Source organism: Drosophila montana, unplaced genomic scaffold (assembly GCF_035044405.1).
Source record: "Drosophila montana isolate Dmon_TW-CO22-7 unplaced genomic scaffold, ASM3504440v1 contig_3661_1, whole genome shotgun sequence".
In the NCBI taxonomy this organism is placed as follows: Eukaryota; Metazoa; Arthropoda; class Insecta; order Diptera; family Drosophilidae; genus Drosophila; species Drosophila montana.
In genome coordinates, this window is record NW_026998547.1 from 255,610 (window position 1) to 271,495 (window position 15,886).

The 15,886-nt window shown below is 42.7% G+C and overlaps 6 protein-coding genes across 9 annotated transcripts in view; 3 read left to right on the forward strand and 3 right to left on the reverse strand.

Moving 5' to 3' along the window:
• The window catches only part of LOC135435717 (phosphatase and actin regulator 4), a 126,958-nt gene extending 122,609 nt beyond the window's left edge, over positions 1-4,349 (reverse strand). The window contains exons 1-2 of one of the 2 annotated variants that reach the window (XM_064692899.1): positions 3,954-4,349; positions 1,377-1,505 (exon numbers count right to left, since the gene is read on the reverse strand). In XM_064692899.1, the coding sequence (XP_064548969.1) occupies positions 1,377-1,505; positions 3,954-4,071 (247 nt within the window). In that variant the 5' untranslated portion in view covers positions 4,072-4,349. The remainder of the gene's footprint in view (positions 1-1,376; positions 1,506-3,953) is intronic. The other variant, XM_064692900.1, reaches the window with a different exon arrangement.
• ntc (nutcracker) lies at positions 2,046-3,279 on the reverse strand. 2 transcript variants are annotated; one of them, XM_064692905.1, is made up of 2 exons: positions 3,121-3,279; positions 2,046-3,060 (listed from the first exon to the last, which is right to left on the reverse strand). In XM_064692905.1, the coding sequence occupies exons 1-2, from the start codon at positions 3,170-3,172 to the stop codon at positions 2,156-2,158; spliced, it is 957 nt and encodes a 318-aa protein (XP_064548975.1). In that variant the 5' UTR covers positions 3,173-3,279; the 3' UTR covers positions 2,046-2,155. The 2 variants fall into 2 exon arrangements, with proteins under 2 accessions (XP_064548975.1, XP_064548976.1); XM_064692906.1 differs by having other exon boundaries at positions 2,046-2,931; positions 3,121-3,270.
• Positions 4,350-4,866: 517 nt separating the features above from the next.
• IntS10 (integrator complex subunit 10) lies at positions 4,867-7,100 on the forward strand. Its single transcript, XM_064692875.1, has 3 exons — positions 4,867-5,099; positions 5,160-6,237; positions 6,294-7,100. Exons 1-3 carry the CDS (start codon positions 4,900-4,902, stop codon positions 6,951-6,953), a joined length of 1,938 nt encoding a protein of 645 aa, XP_064548945.1. The 5' UTR covers positions 4,867-4,899; the 3' UTR covers positions 6,954-7,100.
• A 1,348-nt stretch (positions 7,101-8,448) lies between these two features.
• LOC135435693 (mpv17-like protein 2) lies at positions 8,449-9,692 on the reverse strand. The gene has a single exon (XM_064692856.1). It carries the CDS (start codon positions 9,397-9,399, stop codon positions 8,515-8,517), a length of 885 nt encoding a protein of 294 aa, XP_064548926.1. The 5' UTR covers positions 9,400-9,692; the 3' UTR covers positions 8,449-8,514.
• A 258-nt stretch (positions 9,693-9,950) lies between these two features.
• PIG-B (phosphatidylinositol glycan anchor biosynthesis class B) lies at positions 9,951-12,726 on the forward strand. Of its 2 annotated transcripts, XM_064692855.1 has the most exons (6): positions 9,952-10,230; positions 10,340-10,494; positions 10,696-11,163; positions 11,222-11,803; positions 11,863-12,106; positions 12,197-12,726. In XM_064692855.1, exons 2-6 carry the CDS (start codon positions 10,367-10,369, stop codon positions 12,344-12,346), a joined length of 1,572 nt encoding a protein of 523 aa, XP_064548925.1. In that variant the 5' UTR covers positions 9,952-10,230; positions 10,340-10,366; the 3' UTR covers positions 12,347-12,726. The 2 variants fall into 2 exon arrangements, with proteins under 2 accessions (XP_064548924.1, XP_064548925.1); XM_064692854.1 differs by having other exon boundaries at positions 9,951-10,230; positions 11,863-12,726.
• Positions 12,727-13,037: 311 nt separating this feature from the next.
• Positions 13,038-15,469, forward strand: Scsalpha1 (Succinyl-coenzyme A synthetase alpha subunit 1). The gene is made up of 4 exons (XM_064692863.1): positions 13,038-13,214; positions 13,619-14,067; positions 14,667-14,951; positions 15,014-15,469. The coding sequence occupies exons 1-4, from the start codon at positions 13,178-13,180 to the stop codon at positions 15,227-15,229; spliced, it is 987 nt and encodes a 328-aa protein (XP_064548933.1). The 5' UTR covers positions 13,038-13,177; the 3' UTR covers positions 15,230-15,469.
• The last annotated feature ends 417 nt before the right edge of the window (positions 15,470-15,886 follow it).

Genomic DNA, 15,886 nt, shown 5'->3' on the forward strand with positions numbered 1-15,886 from the left:
TTTGAGCTAATTTGGATTTGCAATTGCTGCATATTAATTTAAATGCACCCTTCTATGCGATTTTCATGAAATGTAGCACTTTAGTAATTGAAAAGCTAATATGATCTCATGTTTTTTTTTTTGCATTTCTCACTCTCTTTCTCTTAGTGGCATTCTCTTACACATTCTCTTTTCATTATATTTTTCTTACTCGCTGTGTCTTTTTCTACTACTCCCTCCTCTCTCTTAAACAATTGAGTTCAAGAGAATCGCATAGAAAGGCGATATTCAACAGAATCTCTTGTACTAATTAATTAATTCTTTGTAGCTATGCATCAAATAATAATCATCATTCGCAGGAATATTACTTGCAATTATTAAATGAAATCAAGCCTGAAACATCATTAACAGGTACAAAACCATTTAGTCCAACCGTTTTTTCTAGAACCCCAACAGAATATCTCAATTGCATATAGATAAGATAAAGCTTTAAGTGCGTCATGCTTCATACATTTCGTAACGTTATCGAATACTTCCAGATAAAGTTATCTTCAAAAATATTTAATAATGAATATACGTTCCCAGTGTATGCTGCTAGTTATTGGTGCTATATTCACCCATTCCCGACCCACTGAATAAGCCATTCAAGCACGAAACACAACATTCTGAGCGCTGGGTTCATTCACCCAAACCAAGACACACCGTGAAGCTCCAGTCAGGCAGCGTAAACAGCTGCTCCTGGGGCCAGGACCCAAACAGATTTCAAGAGCAGCTGCAAAGCTCTCAAAAGCTTTTTTCCCAATAAGAGATGCACGGAGCGGGCAGAGAACAAAAGAGTAACCCAAAAGAAAACCTGGTTTCGGTTTCTTTTTTTTTTTGTATTTTTTTACGGATACGTAAAGTCGTAGTCGTAAATTATTTATGTATTTGTCACTGAGTCTTTTGATAAAGTTGTTGCCAGATAATTTCGATGGTGCACCCAGGAGGCGGAGCACACGGAGGTGAGTCTGTCTCGCCCCACTGATAAGGACGCCAAGAAAGTCGATATCATAATACAAACACATAACAGGCGCACAAAAATGCACAGCAAGCAGCCCAGCATCAAATGGTATGTTAACCATATCAGAATTGGCTCTGGAATCGTATGGGAGGGGGAGGTATGAGGTGGGAGGTCGGTTTGGTTGGGCTGGTGACGCCTGCTGGCTGGAGGCGGCACTTTGCGTGGGTTGTTTGGTTTGCCGTGCGCAAACGAAAAAAAAATAGAAACGAACTGTTAAAAAGTATATATGTGTGTGGGTTGTGTTGCTTGTTTCGATTTCTGCACTGCTGTGTTTAAGGGTCGACTACTTTAGGGGCGTTCCAGAGAGTTTTGGGCAACAAGTTGTAATTGCACTTACCGCTTATATCACGATCATAGAGGTAACTGCTGGCGCTGCTCTTTATGCTGATGCAGTCCAATGGCGTTGGCTCGAAAATGTTGTAAGAATCGCAGGAATTTGCGCCGGGCGTGGTGGGCGCCTCACCAGCTGCCAAATATAAAAGTTGGAAGAAAAAATAAACAAGATTGGCCAACTAAAAAATACCCAATACATAGCCTTTAATTTCAGTAACTTGCATTTTTACTTATTTTTCTAATTCCATATAAAAAAAAAAACTATTTAAACTTATTCATAGATGATAAAACTAAAGTATTAACCTTAAGAGCTACGTATGTTTATAGTATATATCTTATGAGGAACAATCAATAAGTTTAGTTCAGTTTCTTAAGAAACACCTGGACTTCCCTAGCAAATTAAAAAAAGTAATGTTTAATATCGCCCTACTATGCGATTCTCACAAGGTCAAGTTAACAAGTTTATTGCGTTCTAGTGTTGCATTCACAAGTTGTATGCGGCGTTCAAATATGCTTCACTTTTGTGCATACGTAGATGCAATATGTGTATATTACAATATATACTAACAATTCTTGATTAATTCGGATGTAAGAAATATCCTCACTCCTCTTATATACATATGCAGTATAGCCTGTTTAAACCCGTTATAAATAAGACGCATAAGAGTAAATATACTATTTAAAACCTTAAGCAATCAGCACTTCAAGCTTAAAGCATATGTACCAATACTTTCGGCTTTCACATATAATTTAAAAAAGTAACAATGTCGGACATGGTCTAAATTATTTTCGGCGACGGTCTTTGAACTGTTTTTTATAGTTGCAAAGCTTCCAATTAACATTTGCCAAAATGTTAAGCTGATTCTTGTTCAGATGCTTAAAGATTTCATCGTACACTACGCTGGGTAATCCGAGCAATGAGGGATGCGGATGTAGATCTAAGGCTAGAAGTTGCTGGGCGCGCATCGGCTGAAAGAGATTTTGGCGCAGCTGTAACGAGAGCTCGTCCAGCTTGCAAAATCGCTGGTAAATCGGCTCTAGCTGCACGTTGAGCACAAAACGTCCAATCGACAGACAAGTGCTAAAGCCACGCTCCTTCGATGGCGCTACCGGGCTGAGTGTGACCACCATCAGATCGCCCAGCACAATGGCAATGAGACTTGACTGTAGCGCAGTTATCATGGACGGCTCCTCCGAGCTTTTACTGTCCAGCAAGGTGCGTAAGAGCATGCGAAACGCAGTGTCCTCGAATTCCCGGGTGTAATGTGTCGGCAGATGGCTAAGCAGACGCACATTATAGAGATGAAAGCTACCAACTGCCGACACAGGCTTCAGCAGTGCTCGCTTCTCCAAATAGCTTTGGTTCTCCACAAATCCGGACTCCAATGCGACCAAATAGATGAGCAGCATTAGCAGCTCGGCAGCAGATAGCTTGCGTTGGCTAAATTGACTCAGCATTTCGCGTAGATGCAGTGGCACCGCATCTGGCGTGGCGTTCTCTAGGCATAGCGGCTCCTTCTCCTTCTCCTTCTCCGCTTGGATTTTAGATTCGGACGCCGCTGTAATGAGGCAAGGTTTGGCAATGAGAACACCATGTGCATGTTGAAGTTGTTGTTGTTGTTGGGGCTGTTCTTGCATCGGTGTTGTGTGTATGTTGTTAGTTGACGAATGCGGTGGATTTTGAGAGTCTATGAGAATCACAGAGATTAGTTAACATGTGCAACATACACGTATAGCAAAAAACCAACCTGCGGTGCGTGTGTGTGTGTCATGCGTAACCAAATTGGAAACTACGTGCATTTAACTATTTTTTTTTATTTTTTTTTCTGAATTTTTTAATTGATTAAAATTGTATACACCAGAAAGGAACACAAAACTCAAAGGTGCTAATTTGTACAAAAATTGGGCGCGCTTCAAAACAACACGACGTATGCGCGATCAAAACAAAACCAAACACGACCCAAACCGTCTACTTAAAACAAATATACATAAATAAAGCACTAAAAAATAAACTATTACTTATCAAAGTTACAAAATTTATAGTTTAACAGATTCGTGTTTAATTGTTCAGGCTCGAAACTTTTCGTGCTGGCACGCGCCCATCCAAAATTGTTACACAAAATTAAAAAAGAATAACTCAAGCAACAAACTCGAACGAATGAAACAAAAGCGGGAAAAAAATAGGATGGGGAGGGGGGAGGGGGGGGGGGGGAGGGGTGCGTCTTGCAAAAATTTGCCAAAAAGAACTAAAATAAATCGTGTGCAAACATAAGCAACACACACCAGTATAAATTATATATTTTGATAACACAACAAAACTTAACAACTTTTCCACAAAGAAACATTTTTGTTTCTCGCTATTTTTTTTTTTTTTTCGATTTTTGCTTTGTGCCGATATATGTACATATGTCACCATAAATTTGTGACCAATTAGTTACCCACATAACATTAAACTAAATCAATCGACATACAAACTAATAATTAATATTAATAAATTAAAGCATTTTGCAGCGATAAATATTGTTTGCTTATGTATTTTAATTAACTATACCAGCTGGACAGCTTGGAGGCGCATACTAACCTGTTGATGCATCGGGGGCTGACTTTAACGATGACGCAGCCTTTTCCGCTGCTGCTGGTGCTGGCTCGCCGGCGTTGGTGTCGGCGGCGTCTGTCTTTTTCGATGTTGAATCGGACATTATACGTTATGTGCTTATTAATTTCGTGTGCATTACGTTATTTTTAAATAAATTTTCCTCAAATAATTTGGAAATCATTTGACTAAGACTTAAACGCGTTCTGCGTTTCCAGCACACACGTTCACAAATTTACAATGACAAGTGCACTTAATGCGCGGCGAGTTACTTTAAACAATTAGTTAGTGTTGTTGCGCGGGGCGCGCGTTCGATTTTGTCATGTTTTCAAATGCTTTTGCTGTAAATAATGCAACGTAATAGAACACACGAAAATTTTAATCTTTAAAGTCCACTTATTGAAACTATCGATATAACATCGATAATTTGCTCAGCTATCAAATCAGTGCTGCCAGCTGCCGCACAAAAGAAGTAGCTGTATCGGAAGAAAAAATATTGTTAAATATAATTGAATTTACTCTTTAAGCAAAAATGTAATAAATAATTATGCTTGTACTTGTCACTTAGATGTAAAAAATATTTTAATTAGTTTAAAAGCTCTACTGTTTCCTGCTGACGATCTCTAAACTATCCTAATTTGGTTAGAAAGTAGCTAAATTGGCAACACTGTAATTGATATGAAAATAATAAATAAACAAATAATTTGTAAGCATTAATCTTTGGGAGGGTTACATTTTATTTGTGTACCAGCATATAGTTGAGCGTAAGCATTTTGTTATGTCATTTAATTAATATGCATATTTGCACAGCATACAAGCTTATCTTGCTGTGCCCAGCGTACTAGCCTTACATATTTGTCGCACAGTCGCATTGCGCTCATCTCTAATTGCCGGCAAATAACTTTGTTTGTATAGCAATAGCAACTGCATTGAGATGACTTCCGTTGAGGAAAATGAAATGTTCATGGTTAAACAGGCGCAAAGCGTGCGCATAAGTGATCCGAGCGCAGCCAAGGCATGGATTTTAACTGCCAAGACGCTCTATCCGAATGCATTCAATGTGCAATACGAAGCCTACCTGCTGGAGCGCGACAGCAAGAACAGCGAGGAGGCGGCCAAGTGTTTCAGTGTCATGTAGGTGGCAACCAGAACCGTAAAGAAATCAATATAAATCATACAAACAAATGTTTACAGCGCTAGCAACTTTACCAATCAGCATGCGGAGCTATGGCAGGAGGTTAACGCTCTGACCAATGCGCTGCGCAACGAGACGGAAAACACGCCGGAGCAGGAGTTCTATGTGAAGATGTACAAGCATCTGACGCCGGAGGTGCAGCATAATATATTTGTGCACACGATCAGCAATTGTGGCGATAATTTACAGCAGTGCATACACAGTTATATACTTATGTTCAACAAGTTCCCCAAAACGGCGGCAACGCATGCGCCACGTTTGCTGGAGATGCTCGCCGAGGGCATGAAAGCCGATCCGGATGTGTATCAGCGCATGCTGGTGGAGGAGGTGCTGCCTTTGATACAGAATAAGCCACCAGAGCTAAACCCACTGCTAGCATGTCGCCTGTACACCAACTCCTTGGAGTATTATCTGCGCCAGATCATGGACGATGAGAAGTGCGACACAACGGAGGCATGGAAAAATATATTCAAGGTGCTCATGCTCTGCGGCCAAATGATGGGCTGGGAGGCCTTTCTGCCCTTCAGCAAGCAGGTCAATCAGAATGTCTATTGGGATAAATTGGTGAAAATTCTGCGCAGCAGTCCAGCTGGCAGCTCCCAGGTGCTATTCTATGCGACCACGCTGTTTATTTATTCGCTCCACGGCTACATACGTAAGCTGCGCATAGAAGATGCCGATGTAAATCATGTGCTTGTTGAGGGTTTTATTGACTGGACGCCGGAGGGTGGCGAAGTACAGAGCATGGACTGGACACCGGATGGCGGCGAAGTGCAGAGCATGGAGCCGCCCAAATTTTCGGCAACCACAGCAATAAGTCAAGAGCTATCCGAAGCCTTTCTCCATGCCGCGCGCTGCTGGCAGCTGCTCAATACAGAACAGTTCCAGCGCGATTTCAGTCAACTGATGTTGGCCCTGCCGCTGGCACCGTGGATATCGCGCTTTCTCTTCGATCTGGCCATCTACTTCGGACATCGCGATGAGGCCAACAAGCTGATGGCCGACATGACCGCTCAGAGCACCCTGGTGCAGAGCCTGCAAATACTAAGCTTGAATCTAATGCAGGGCAGCATGACGGTGAGTGAATCCTCTAGAGAATCGATAAGGCGTTTTCATTCTCCAAAATTTTTCAGCTTCAGGGCTTTCAGTGCATTCTCAAGATACTCGCGGAGCTGCCCGCCACCAGTGGCCAGCTATTGGAGAACATCAGCCTGAAGAGCCATAGGCACATGATCTTTCTGCCGCTAACCAAAATAGCGCTCATCCAGTATTGCACACGCGCCATAACCAGTCGCCTGAGCCGCATGCTTTTCGAGCCCAACTGCTCGGATCGGCTGTTGGGCGACCTGTTGGCACTGCTGCAACTGAGCCCCGACAAGGATGTGCTGCTGAAGCAACACATCTTCAATCTGATCACGCAACGCAAGTCCTTCAATCTGCACATCCTCTCCAACTATATTATTGCAACGGATATCATTGAGGAGCTGGCCTTTATATGGAACTCGCAACAGCAGGACGATGCCAATTTTGAGCTAACCGGTTCGCCCACCGGTAGCAGCAGTGCACCTGGCGGCACGAACGCCGCAGGCGTCGCACAGCCACGTCGCATTGGCACACGCGGCGCCGACAAGGGCGCCCGGGATGAGTTCAAGTCGTTGATACGCCAGCAAATCGCGCGCTGCAACGAAAATGTGCCCAACCTGGTCGCCAACTTCATCACACAGGAGCAACTGACGCTGGCACAGCACATCTTTGGCATTGCGCCGCCCGTGGAAACAATTGTCATCAAGTAAAGCGAATGTTACCTGGAGTGGACCGAACATATCTCGCACTTGAAGCCTTTTTATGTATTGTAAATATAAAGTTTAAGTTAGGATAACATATTTTTATATATTATTGATTATATAGCTTGTAAGAAATAGAAGGAAATTTAATTGAAATGTAAAGTATGCTTAAATATCTGGATATATAATATACCCGAAAAAAAGCGGCTAGCTATACACTTAAATCAATTTTACTTTAATTCTAGTGCTTGTCAAAAAATGTTTACAATTTCTGTGCCTATAAAGCTTTAGGTCACCTGAGACTTTCGAGTAATATTAATATCATGACATTTTCTATTCCGTACCTATAAAAAATTAACTCGCTTGGATTTAGGGAAAAATTAAATTGATATAAGTGCTCTAGTCGGAAGTGACCGACTAGGAGATACCCTGAACACAGCGACCAGCTACCTTCACGAACATTCTAGCTACCTTCTATATGCCTCTTTACTTAGCCTCATATTAAGGAAAATGCATTCTTGACAAATTTCGGTGCTTATAGACTGAGCTTTATGAAATTTTTAGAGCATAGATTTCCCATTCAAATGTGTCTAAGTACCAAAGTCCAAGCATATATATTTTGTTCTTTTCTGATGATGACCAAATGGTTAAATATTCTGGACACTATATCAAAGTTAAACTATATATATTATAAATAATTAAAATTAAGTCATTTATTGACAATGATAAATGGCTCTAGCTGCCAGAGTCTCCTGGGATCGACGCGTTCATATATACGGATAGACAGACAGTCATGGCCAGATAGAGTCGGAATATATATGTTTACTTTCTGGGGTCGAAAAATCCCTTTTCTTCCAGTTACACACAATGGGTTTAGGGTATACAAAGTTCTATACAGATATTATCCAGTTCCCTTTAGAATTTTCGTCATGCTTAGAAGGAAATGTTTGTACCTATGAAACCTTATCTGCCCGAGAGCTTACGATAGACTTATTGATTATTGAAACGTAGCTTATAAATTTATTTCGAGCTTATCATGGATTATCACGGAAATCTTTTGAGATTTTCAAATATTACAAAATAGCAATGCTTAATTAATGAATCATAACATTTGTTTTAAAATTGAGACTAGTTTCCATTTGAAAGTTTGATTTTATTTTATTTACAACATTTAAAAACATAACAAGTATAACGAATGTGCGATATGTTTCTTTAATCCTATACAAAATAGGAAAATTAAGATCTAGAGATTCTTGTGCAAACACTTAAAATATATTTCGAATTAGCTACAGTTGCCTTTGTATATAAATAAATAAATATGCCCTACTTAAGGTACCACTTTAAAAATTATAAACAATTGAGAACAAGTTAACAAATACAACAGTTTAATTTAGAATATTTTGCAGCTTGCTTTCATTGGTTACATAAAAGTTATATAGTTAATATATAAATTGTTGCTAATAGCCTCTTGCTAGCGATATTACGCACAATAATACAGAATAAATACGATGACTAACAAATTTGGTTGTTAATTTACTTAAATCACATAAATTTAATAAAATTCTATCAATTATGTTTTGCTTGTTGTCAGGGTATCAGCTGATCGTGGTGCTGTTCCGGATGGGTTCTCGGTTGCTGTCACCTGTTCCTCTAGGTTGCCCGCAACCGGCACATCCTTTGAATTGGACGACAGATCGACGGGCAGATCGATGCCAAAATCATGCTTCATATAGGACATGAGCACATTGTAGACTGCCGTGCAGACATTGACAAATGCCACACGATATTTGGTGTCCAGATAGCGGAAGTTGATATATTGCGCCGCCGGCCAGGTCAGCCAGTCCATCAGATAGATGTACGGAAATTTGGCAATCATTTCCGTGTGCGTCGCCTGCAGCGTTTGGCCTTCCAGATAGCAGACCGTATAGAAGAATATCAGAATGCAGGCGGGCGACATGAACAGCTGATCGATGAGTATCTTATTGACGATATTCCGAAATGTACGATGCGGCATCACGCGATCCATCCAATTGTAGACGAAATGATGCAGCGGTCCCTGCAGAGCGCCAGCCACGAACATCCGATAGATACGCTCGCCATCATAGCGATCCTGATTGCGTAATCCGTGCCGGTATTCGTACTCCTGGGCGATGACATCGCCCACGGCCATCAGCACGCCGGAGCCGAGCACATTGGTCACCAGCAGATATTTGCCAAACATTTTGCTCCACACCTGCTTGGACCAGCGCAACAGCATAAATGTGTTGGCCTGGCTGGCCTCACCCTTGCCATGTGTCTGGCGCCTGGCGAGCATACGGCCCACGGTGATTACATCAGACCTGGTCACGATGCGGGTCTTTGTAAGCGTCACAAATGTACGGCGTATGCAATGGTGTCTACTGTACTGCAGCAGGGGCTGATACAGGGCCGCTCCTCTGGCCGCCACCTCAAGCATGCTGTCCTTCCTACAGTGCGCTCGGCACACCGGCAGAGCAAAAATTCAAAAAATAACGTGCGTACCGGACTACTTCCTAGTTTCTTTTTGTTTCGTTTTTTATTTCACGTTACGAATTCGTGTTTGTTTTGCTTATCGGTTTGACATAACGGTGAACGGGTGGGCGAGGGTAATGGGCGACGTTTCCATCAACGAGCATTAATGCGCATTACCAACGGACCAGAGCAATTATCGATAAGTTAGAATACGAGATTTTTTTGATTTCAGGTTACTTTATAAAATATAATGAACAAATTAATAGAAAGCAAACAGAAAGTAGAAAAAAATGTTGCAATTGACAGTTCTCAACTGCTCAAAACTCTGACCCCAGTTTAATCTAAGCTTTAAACAGTTGGCCATACACGTTTATTGCTAAAGCAAAGAAAATGGAAGCGACAAAATTATACTTTGCTTAATCGTACAAGGCTTTTAACAATAATAATACCAAAATAAGTCAAATTAATCTATTATTTTTATTATACATCCAAATCCACGGAATATCAGCAACTGTTTGCATGTGCATTCCAATTGCTGTAGCTTAGCTGCGATATATCGATTACTTTGAGCTATCGGTTGTTTGCGTGTCAGTAGTGCAGCCCTGGCAACGTCGGCGTCACTTTGCTCTTTGCTTTGCTCTTTAGTTCGCGTTATTTTTAGGCCGCCTAACACAACTTTTTTCACAACGCCAGCGCGCCAAATGTTTTTCTGGCTAAAATAGAAAAAAATCCATCAAAACACGCAAGTTTCCGCTTATAAAACACAACTAACACGCAGCGCTATCAAAATTTTAAGGTTAGACACGTACGCCGCTTACAAAAGTGTCGATAAAACAACAAAAATTATGAAATTTACATAAAAAAAGTTGACATCGGCTAATTAATTCTTTTGTTTTCTACTTTAGTTAACAACAAGCAAAAGTGTAGCCATTATGCGGCTACTATACGTCTTCGCACTGATACTGGCCGTGCGGCTGGCATCGGTTTTTATAGTCAAGACCTACTATGTGCCGGATGAGTACTGGCAGAGTCTGGAGGTGGCTCACAAGTTGACTTTCGGGTAAGCGACGGCAGGGGGTCCAATCTAGAATTGGGCGCGGGTGTGACACGTACGCACATGACTCAACGCAAAGATCGCATTTCCTGTTGAGGATAAAAACCAAGCTAAAAGGAATTTGATAGAGCAAAGAATTGCATTTCGTGTTTGCGTCCTCTCTAGTCTAATATTGGCTATTACAACTATCTTTTATCCCCCCCGCAGATATGGCTATCTCACCTGGGAATGGGTACGCGGCATACGCAGCTACGTTTATCCGCTGATAATAGCTGGCGTATATAAATTGCTGGCGCTGCTGCAGCTGGACAGCGCCCAGTTGTTGGTGCTGCTGCCACGCCTGCTGCAGGCCACATTGTCTGCCTACTCGGATTATCGGTTTTACGTTTGGACTGGCAAACGGAAGTGGGCGCTCTTTTTGATACTTGTGCCCTGGTTCTGGTTCTACACGGGCTCACGCACGCTGGCCAACACGCTGGAGGCCTCGCTGACCACAATTGCCCTCAGCTACTTTCCCTGGTATGGCGAGGGCACCGCCTACTTGTGGCCAGCGGCAATCTGTTGCTTCCTGCGCCCCACAGCGGCTGTTATCTGGCTGCCATTGGCTTTCTACCATCTGCGCAAGAGCCGCTTGTCTGTGCCGGAGCTGATCCTCAAGCGATTCGTTCTCATTGGGTAAGTGCGTTGCAAGGAGGTATCGCCGACCCAATCAACAGCTTGTTTATTGTTTCAGTTTGCTGGTGGCCGGCACCGGCATTGCCATAGATACCTATTGGCATGGTGAGCTGATTGTGACGCCGTGGGAGTTCCTCAAGTACAACGTGCTGCACAACATTGGCAGCTTCTATGGCTCGCATCCGTGGTACTGGTACTTTACAGTGGGTCTGCCCACAGTGCTGGGCATTAATACGCTGCCTTTTATCTTCGGCATCATGCAGACCGTGCGACAGGGCAACAAGTTTCCGATTAGCAAACAGCTCCTGATTAGCATATTGGTGACATTGCTGGTGCTGAGCACGGTCGAGCACAAGGAGTTCCGTTTTGTGTCCTCGCTGTTGCCGTTGTGCCTGTACGTGTCGGCGGAGGCGTTGTCCCGCTGGAGCTATCGCGCCTCGAGAACTCAACTGTGGGCGGCCGCCTCGGTCATTCTGGTGGGCAACGTTGTGCCCGGTTGGTACTTGAGCACTGTGCACCAGAAGGGTCCCATTGAACTGATGCCTAAGCTAAGAGAAATAGCCCAGGAATACCGCGACGAGGGCGAACATCGCGCCAATATACTCTTCCTCATGCCCTGCCACTCCACGCCCTATTACAGGTAAGCGTTGGCAAATGTTTAATTAAATCTTAATTATATTAATGCGAATATTTTTAAAGTCATATTCACGAAAATGTCACAATGCGCTTCCTAACCTGTGAGCCCAATCTGGAGCAGCGGGATAACTTTAAGGACGAGGCTGATCGCTTCTTTGATTCACCCATGCACTGGCTACGCTCCCACATTCCGGTACATCCGCTATCGGCGTTGCCCTCGCATCTGGTGCTATTCGATACACTGGGCGACAAGATCAGCGAGTTCCTAACCAACTACAAGCTGCTGCACAGCATTGAGCACGCCGAGGTAAACAAATTGGTTGACTCCCAGGCGTTGCTGGACGAGTGGTCGTCAGCGCTGGGAACGCAACTGCCTAATGTAGCGTCTCTCTTACAGTACGTCCAGTCGCGCACCGGTAAGAGCATCCTGGTCTATCAGCGTCTGCAGACGGGCGAGGAGAATGCATTTAATCGGCAGGAGTATCGGGAGCAAGAGCCTGATCTTCCGGCGGCCGAAACGCAATCGAGTGAGAACCTGTTCAATTGAATATTGTATTTTGCTGGCATTTTATGTAGTTATTATCATCAGTCGTTGCAAATTTTAAAATGTCATTTTCTTTTAAGTTGTTTGAAAAGACTTAATGCAACAGTTAGCCCTCCGTTAAAAGCAAACAAGAAACAAATTGAAATTATTAACTTTACGGCCTTAGGAACAGTTTTTAAAACGTTTTCGAAACAAGTTTTGTAGTGAGTGAACGCGTTTTCTTTTTTGTGCTTTTGTGGTAGTTGATAATTTTTTTAACTCAATAGTTTTGTATTAGGCGAAAAATGTCTAAAGTGAGGCAATATATTTAAGCGTAAAGTAATATAATAATTAGTGTCCTTTTTTAAGTTTTTTGAAATAAAGGTTCAGTAAATTAAAATAAATTATTTTTGGTTTAAATTTGAAAAAAGATCGATACTTTTTACTTTTGGCATGCTCGAGCATGAGTGATCTTATATAAACATAAGAATATTTATTGAATACTATAAAAATAATCGTTTCAACATTTCTTTATTATAGAAGCTAACTCCTGTGATAAACTGATAATAAATTAAAATCATATAACATATTAAATGATGCGGCGGCATCGATTGGCGATGGCGATGCTTACGCACAGCGAAATAGAGATGTAACCATACCGATTGTTATGTTCAGCTGCAGTAATCGATGTATCGATGTGCCCAAGGCAGTATATCGTGTTGAGGGTCAGTGCCGTCGCCGTCGTCTGCATTAATTAAACGCGTTTTAAACAATAAGCTAGTCAGCTCGAGCAATTGCACAGCTTCAACTCGCACAAGCGACAGCAACAGCAAAAAGCACATACACACACAAAAAATGGCTGCTTCAATGAGAGCGCTGCTTAAAGTGCGAGGTAAGTGAAAAAGAAGAAAAAAATCTATTGCGAAACAATTTTAAAACGATGTGTGTGCAAAATTATATAACTTGCGTACGATTTGTGGCATGAAAAACACAAACAGAATCTGCGGCAACAAGTGGCACCTACAACAACAATTAGTATGGATTAATTGGAAAAAATTAAATGGATTCTCGGGCAAAACGACGTGGCTGTAGGTGCTGCGGCGGCGGGTGGGTGCATATGTGTATGTGTGTGTGTGTGTGTGCGTGTGTGTGTGTAGGTGGAAAGAAGCAGAACTGGGGGAGTGGGCCATGTTCAAGGTTCACATGTGACCCGAAAAGTAGAACAAACAAACAACATTCTGATAATGGACATTTTTCAACACTGCTCATCTCTTAACATTTGCATCTTTCCTTCAGATGGTTTCGCTGCCAGCGTTCGCTGTGGCTCGCAGTACAACAAGACGCGTGGTAATCTCAGGCTGAGCGGCGACTCCCGTGTCATCTGTCAGGGATTCACCGGCAAGCAGGGCACCTTTCACAGCCAGCAGGCGCTGGAGTATGGCACCAAGCTGGTTGGCGGCATTTCGCCCAAAAAGGGCGGCACTCAGCATTTGGGCCTGCCGGTCTTTGCCTCCGTTGCGGAAGCGAAAAAGGCAACGGATCCACATGCCACGGTCATCTATGTGCCGCCACCAGGTGCCGCTGCTGCCATTATGGAGGCACTCGACGCCGAAATTCCGTTGATCGTCTGCATCACCGAGGGTGTGCCCCAGCACGATATGGTCAAGGTGAAGAGCGCCCTGATTAGCCAGGACAAGTCGCGTCTCGTCGGACCCAATTGCCCCGGCATCATTGCACCCGAACAGGTTTGTAGCAGTTGCAGCTGTTGTGATGCCTCAAGACAGCTCTCGAGAGATAAGGCTGATAAGCGTTGGGTGCAAAGTTCATTCGACTAAAGCGATCGACCGGTCGCTGGTTTCTTGCTTGTTATACCCTGTTCACAATGCACCAAAGGGTATATTGGTTCAGTAAAATGATTGTTAGCTTGGATTATATACTAGTGTATGTCCGCGCAGGTTTTTATGCCCGACAATTTGAGAGACACTGATAAAAATTCACTTCAAAAAAGTATCGGAATGGATTGCAGAAAATAGCTATAAAGAGCTGAATAAGCATTCCGGAATCGGCTAAATTATACCGTAAACAGGGTATTGTGTAGTCGGTATCGTTCGATGCACCTTTATACGTGTTTATTTGCCGCTTTATCGCTGTGCACAAAAATGTGAACAAAATATAAATAGATTTCGACTATGCCCAGCCGGTTCATCATAACGAGCGCACACTGTTTTATGCTGGCATTGTTTATTTGCGCTTATCTCTTGGACCCTGTGACGCTTGAACCGGCTTCATAATTTTTATCCATATATATATAATTATATATTTATTGATTAACCTCTGTTTGCAGTGCAAAATCGGCATTATGCCCGGCCATATACACAAGCGCGGCAAGATCGGCGTTGTGTCCCGCTCGGGCACCCTCACCTATGAGGCGGTGCATCAGACCACCGAGGTGGGTCTGGGCCAGACGCTGTGCGTGGGCATTGGCGGTGATCCGTTCAATGGCACCGATTTCATCGATTGCCTGGAGGTCTTCCTCAAGGATCCCGAAACCAAGGGCATCATACTGATTGGTGAGATCGGCGGTGTGGCCGAGGAGAATGCCGCCGACTACTTGACTGAGTTCAATACGGTAGGAAATAATGATATAACCAACTGATTTAAAGCTAATCATATCCAATTTCTTCCTTACAGGGCATCAAGGCCAAGCCGGTGGTGTCGTTTATTGCTGGCGTTTCGGCGCCACCCGGTCGTCGCATGGGTCACGCCGGCGCCATCATCTCTGGCGGCAAGGGCGGTGCCAACGATAAGATTGAGGCTCTCGAGAAGGCCGGCGTTATTGTAACCAGAAGTCCTGCCAAAATGGGTTACGAATTGTTCAAGGAAATGAAGCGCCTGGAGTTAGTTTAGAGTTAAACCAAAACCAATTGAACAAAATGTGACAAAGTTAAAACCGAGGTACCACAAGTACGACTCAGATGAAGAAATATGCAAAGCAGTAAAGATTATTAACTAAATTAAGCAAAAAGTGTCTGGAGAAGTGAAAACAAACCAACAACTAAATGAATTATGTCGACATCCTAAATAAATTATTGTATAATTCGCCTAATGTGAAAAGAATACGAAAAGTATAAAAACAAACGATCTGAACGAGCTGATTTATGTATTCCGTTAAAACCATCTAATTTAAGTAACTGCCGTACCGTACCACCTATAATTATATCAAAAGTTGAAGAAGTTAAAGAAAATGCACCGCGCACCTAAGATTCGAATTTTGTTGTTGCACTCGCTTTGAATGCACTCAGAAAAGTAACCAAGCCTTACTTTAAATATGCTTTAAACGACTTTGTTTACAAATCTAACGTTCACGCTCGAAATAAATGTTGTAAACATGCAAAATATAAAATAAGAATTGCATTGAAAATTGGTTGTAAAATGTAAAAGCATAAAAGTTTCAAATAACAGAGTGCATTTAAACAGGAAATGTTATATGAGTCCATGCTGTTAAGTTGAGGAGCATTTCTGTTAAGTGCCGAGTACATTGCGTTGGTGCACTTGTTATCGATA

Coding starts and splice junctions, on each gene's coding strand:
- PIG-B (XM_064692854.1), top strand. CDS start 10,367: ATGCGGCTACTATACGTCTTCGCACTGATACTGGCCGTGCGGCTGGCA. Junction 10,495..10,695: donor GCTCACAAGTTGACTTTCGG/GTAAGCGACGGC, acceptor TCCCCCCCGCAG/ATATGGCTATCTCACCTGGG. Junction 11,804..11,862: donor CACTCCACGCCCTATTACAG/GTAAGCGTTGGC, acceptor ATATTTTTAAAG/TCATATTCACGAAAATGTCA.
- LOC135435693 (XM_064692856.1), bottom strand. CDS start 9,399: ATGCTTGAGGTGGCGGCCAGAGGAGCGGCCCTGTATCAGCCCCTGCTG.
- IntS10 (XM_064692875.1), top strand. CDS start 4,900: ATGACTTCCGTTGAGGAAAATGAAATGTTCATGGTTAAACAGGCGCAA. Junction 5,100..5,159: donor GCCAAGTGTTTCAGTGTCAT/GTAGGTGGCAAC, acceptor AAATGTTTACAG/CGCTAGCAACTTTACCAATC. Junction 6,238..6,293: donor TAATGCAGGGCAGCATGACG/GTGAGTGAATCC, acceptor AAAATTTTTCAG/CTTCAGGGCTTTCAGTGCAT.
- ntc (XM_064692905.1), bottom strand. CDS start 3,172: ATGCACGTAGTTTCCAATTTGGTTACGCATGACACACACACACGCACC. Junction 3,061..3,120: donor CACACACACACGCACCGCAG/GTTGGTTTTTTG, acceptor TGATTCTCATAG/ACTCTCAAAATCCACCGCAT.
- Scsalpha1 (XM_064692863.1), top strand. CDS start 13,178: ATGGCTGCTTCAATGAGAGCGCTGCTTAAAGTGCGAG. Junction 13,215..13,618: donor AGCGCTGCTTAAAGTGCGAG/GTAAGTGAAAAA, acceptor TCTTTCCTTCAG/ATGGTTTCGCTGCCAGCGTT. Junction 14,952..15,013: donor ACTTGACTGAGTTCAATACG/GTAGGAAATAAT, acceptor TCTTCCTTACAG/GGCATCAAGGCCAAGCCGGT.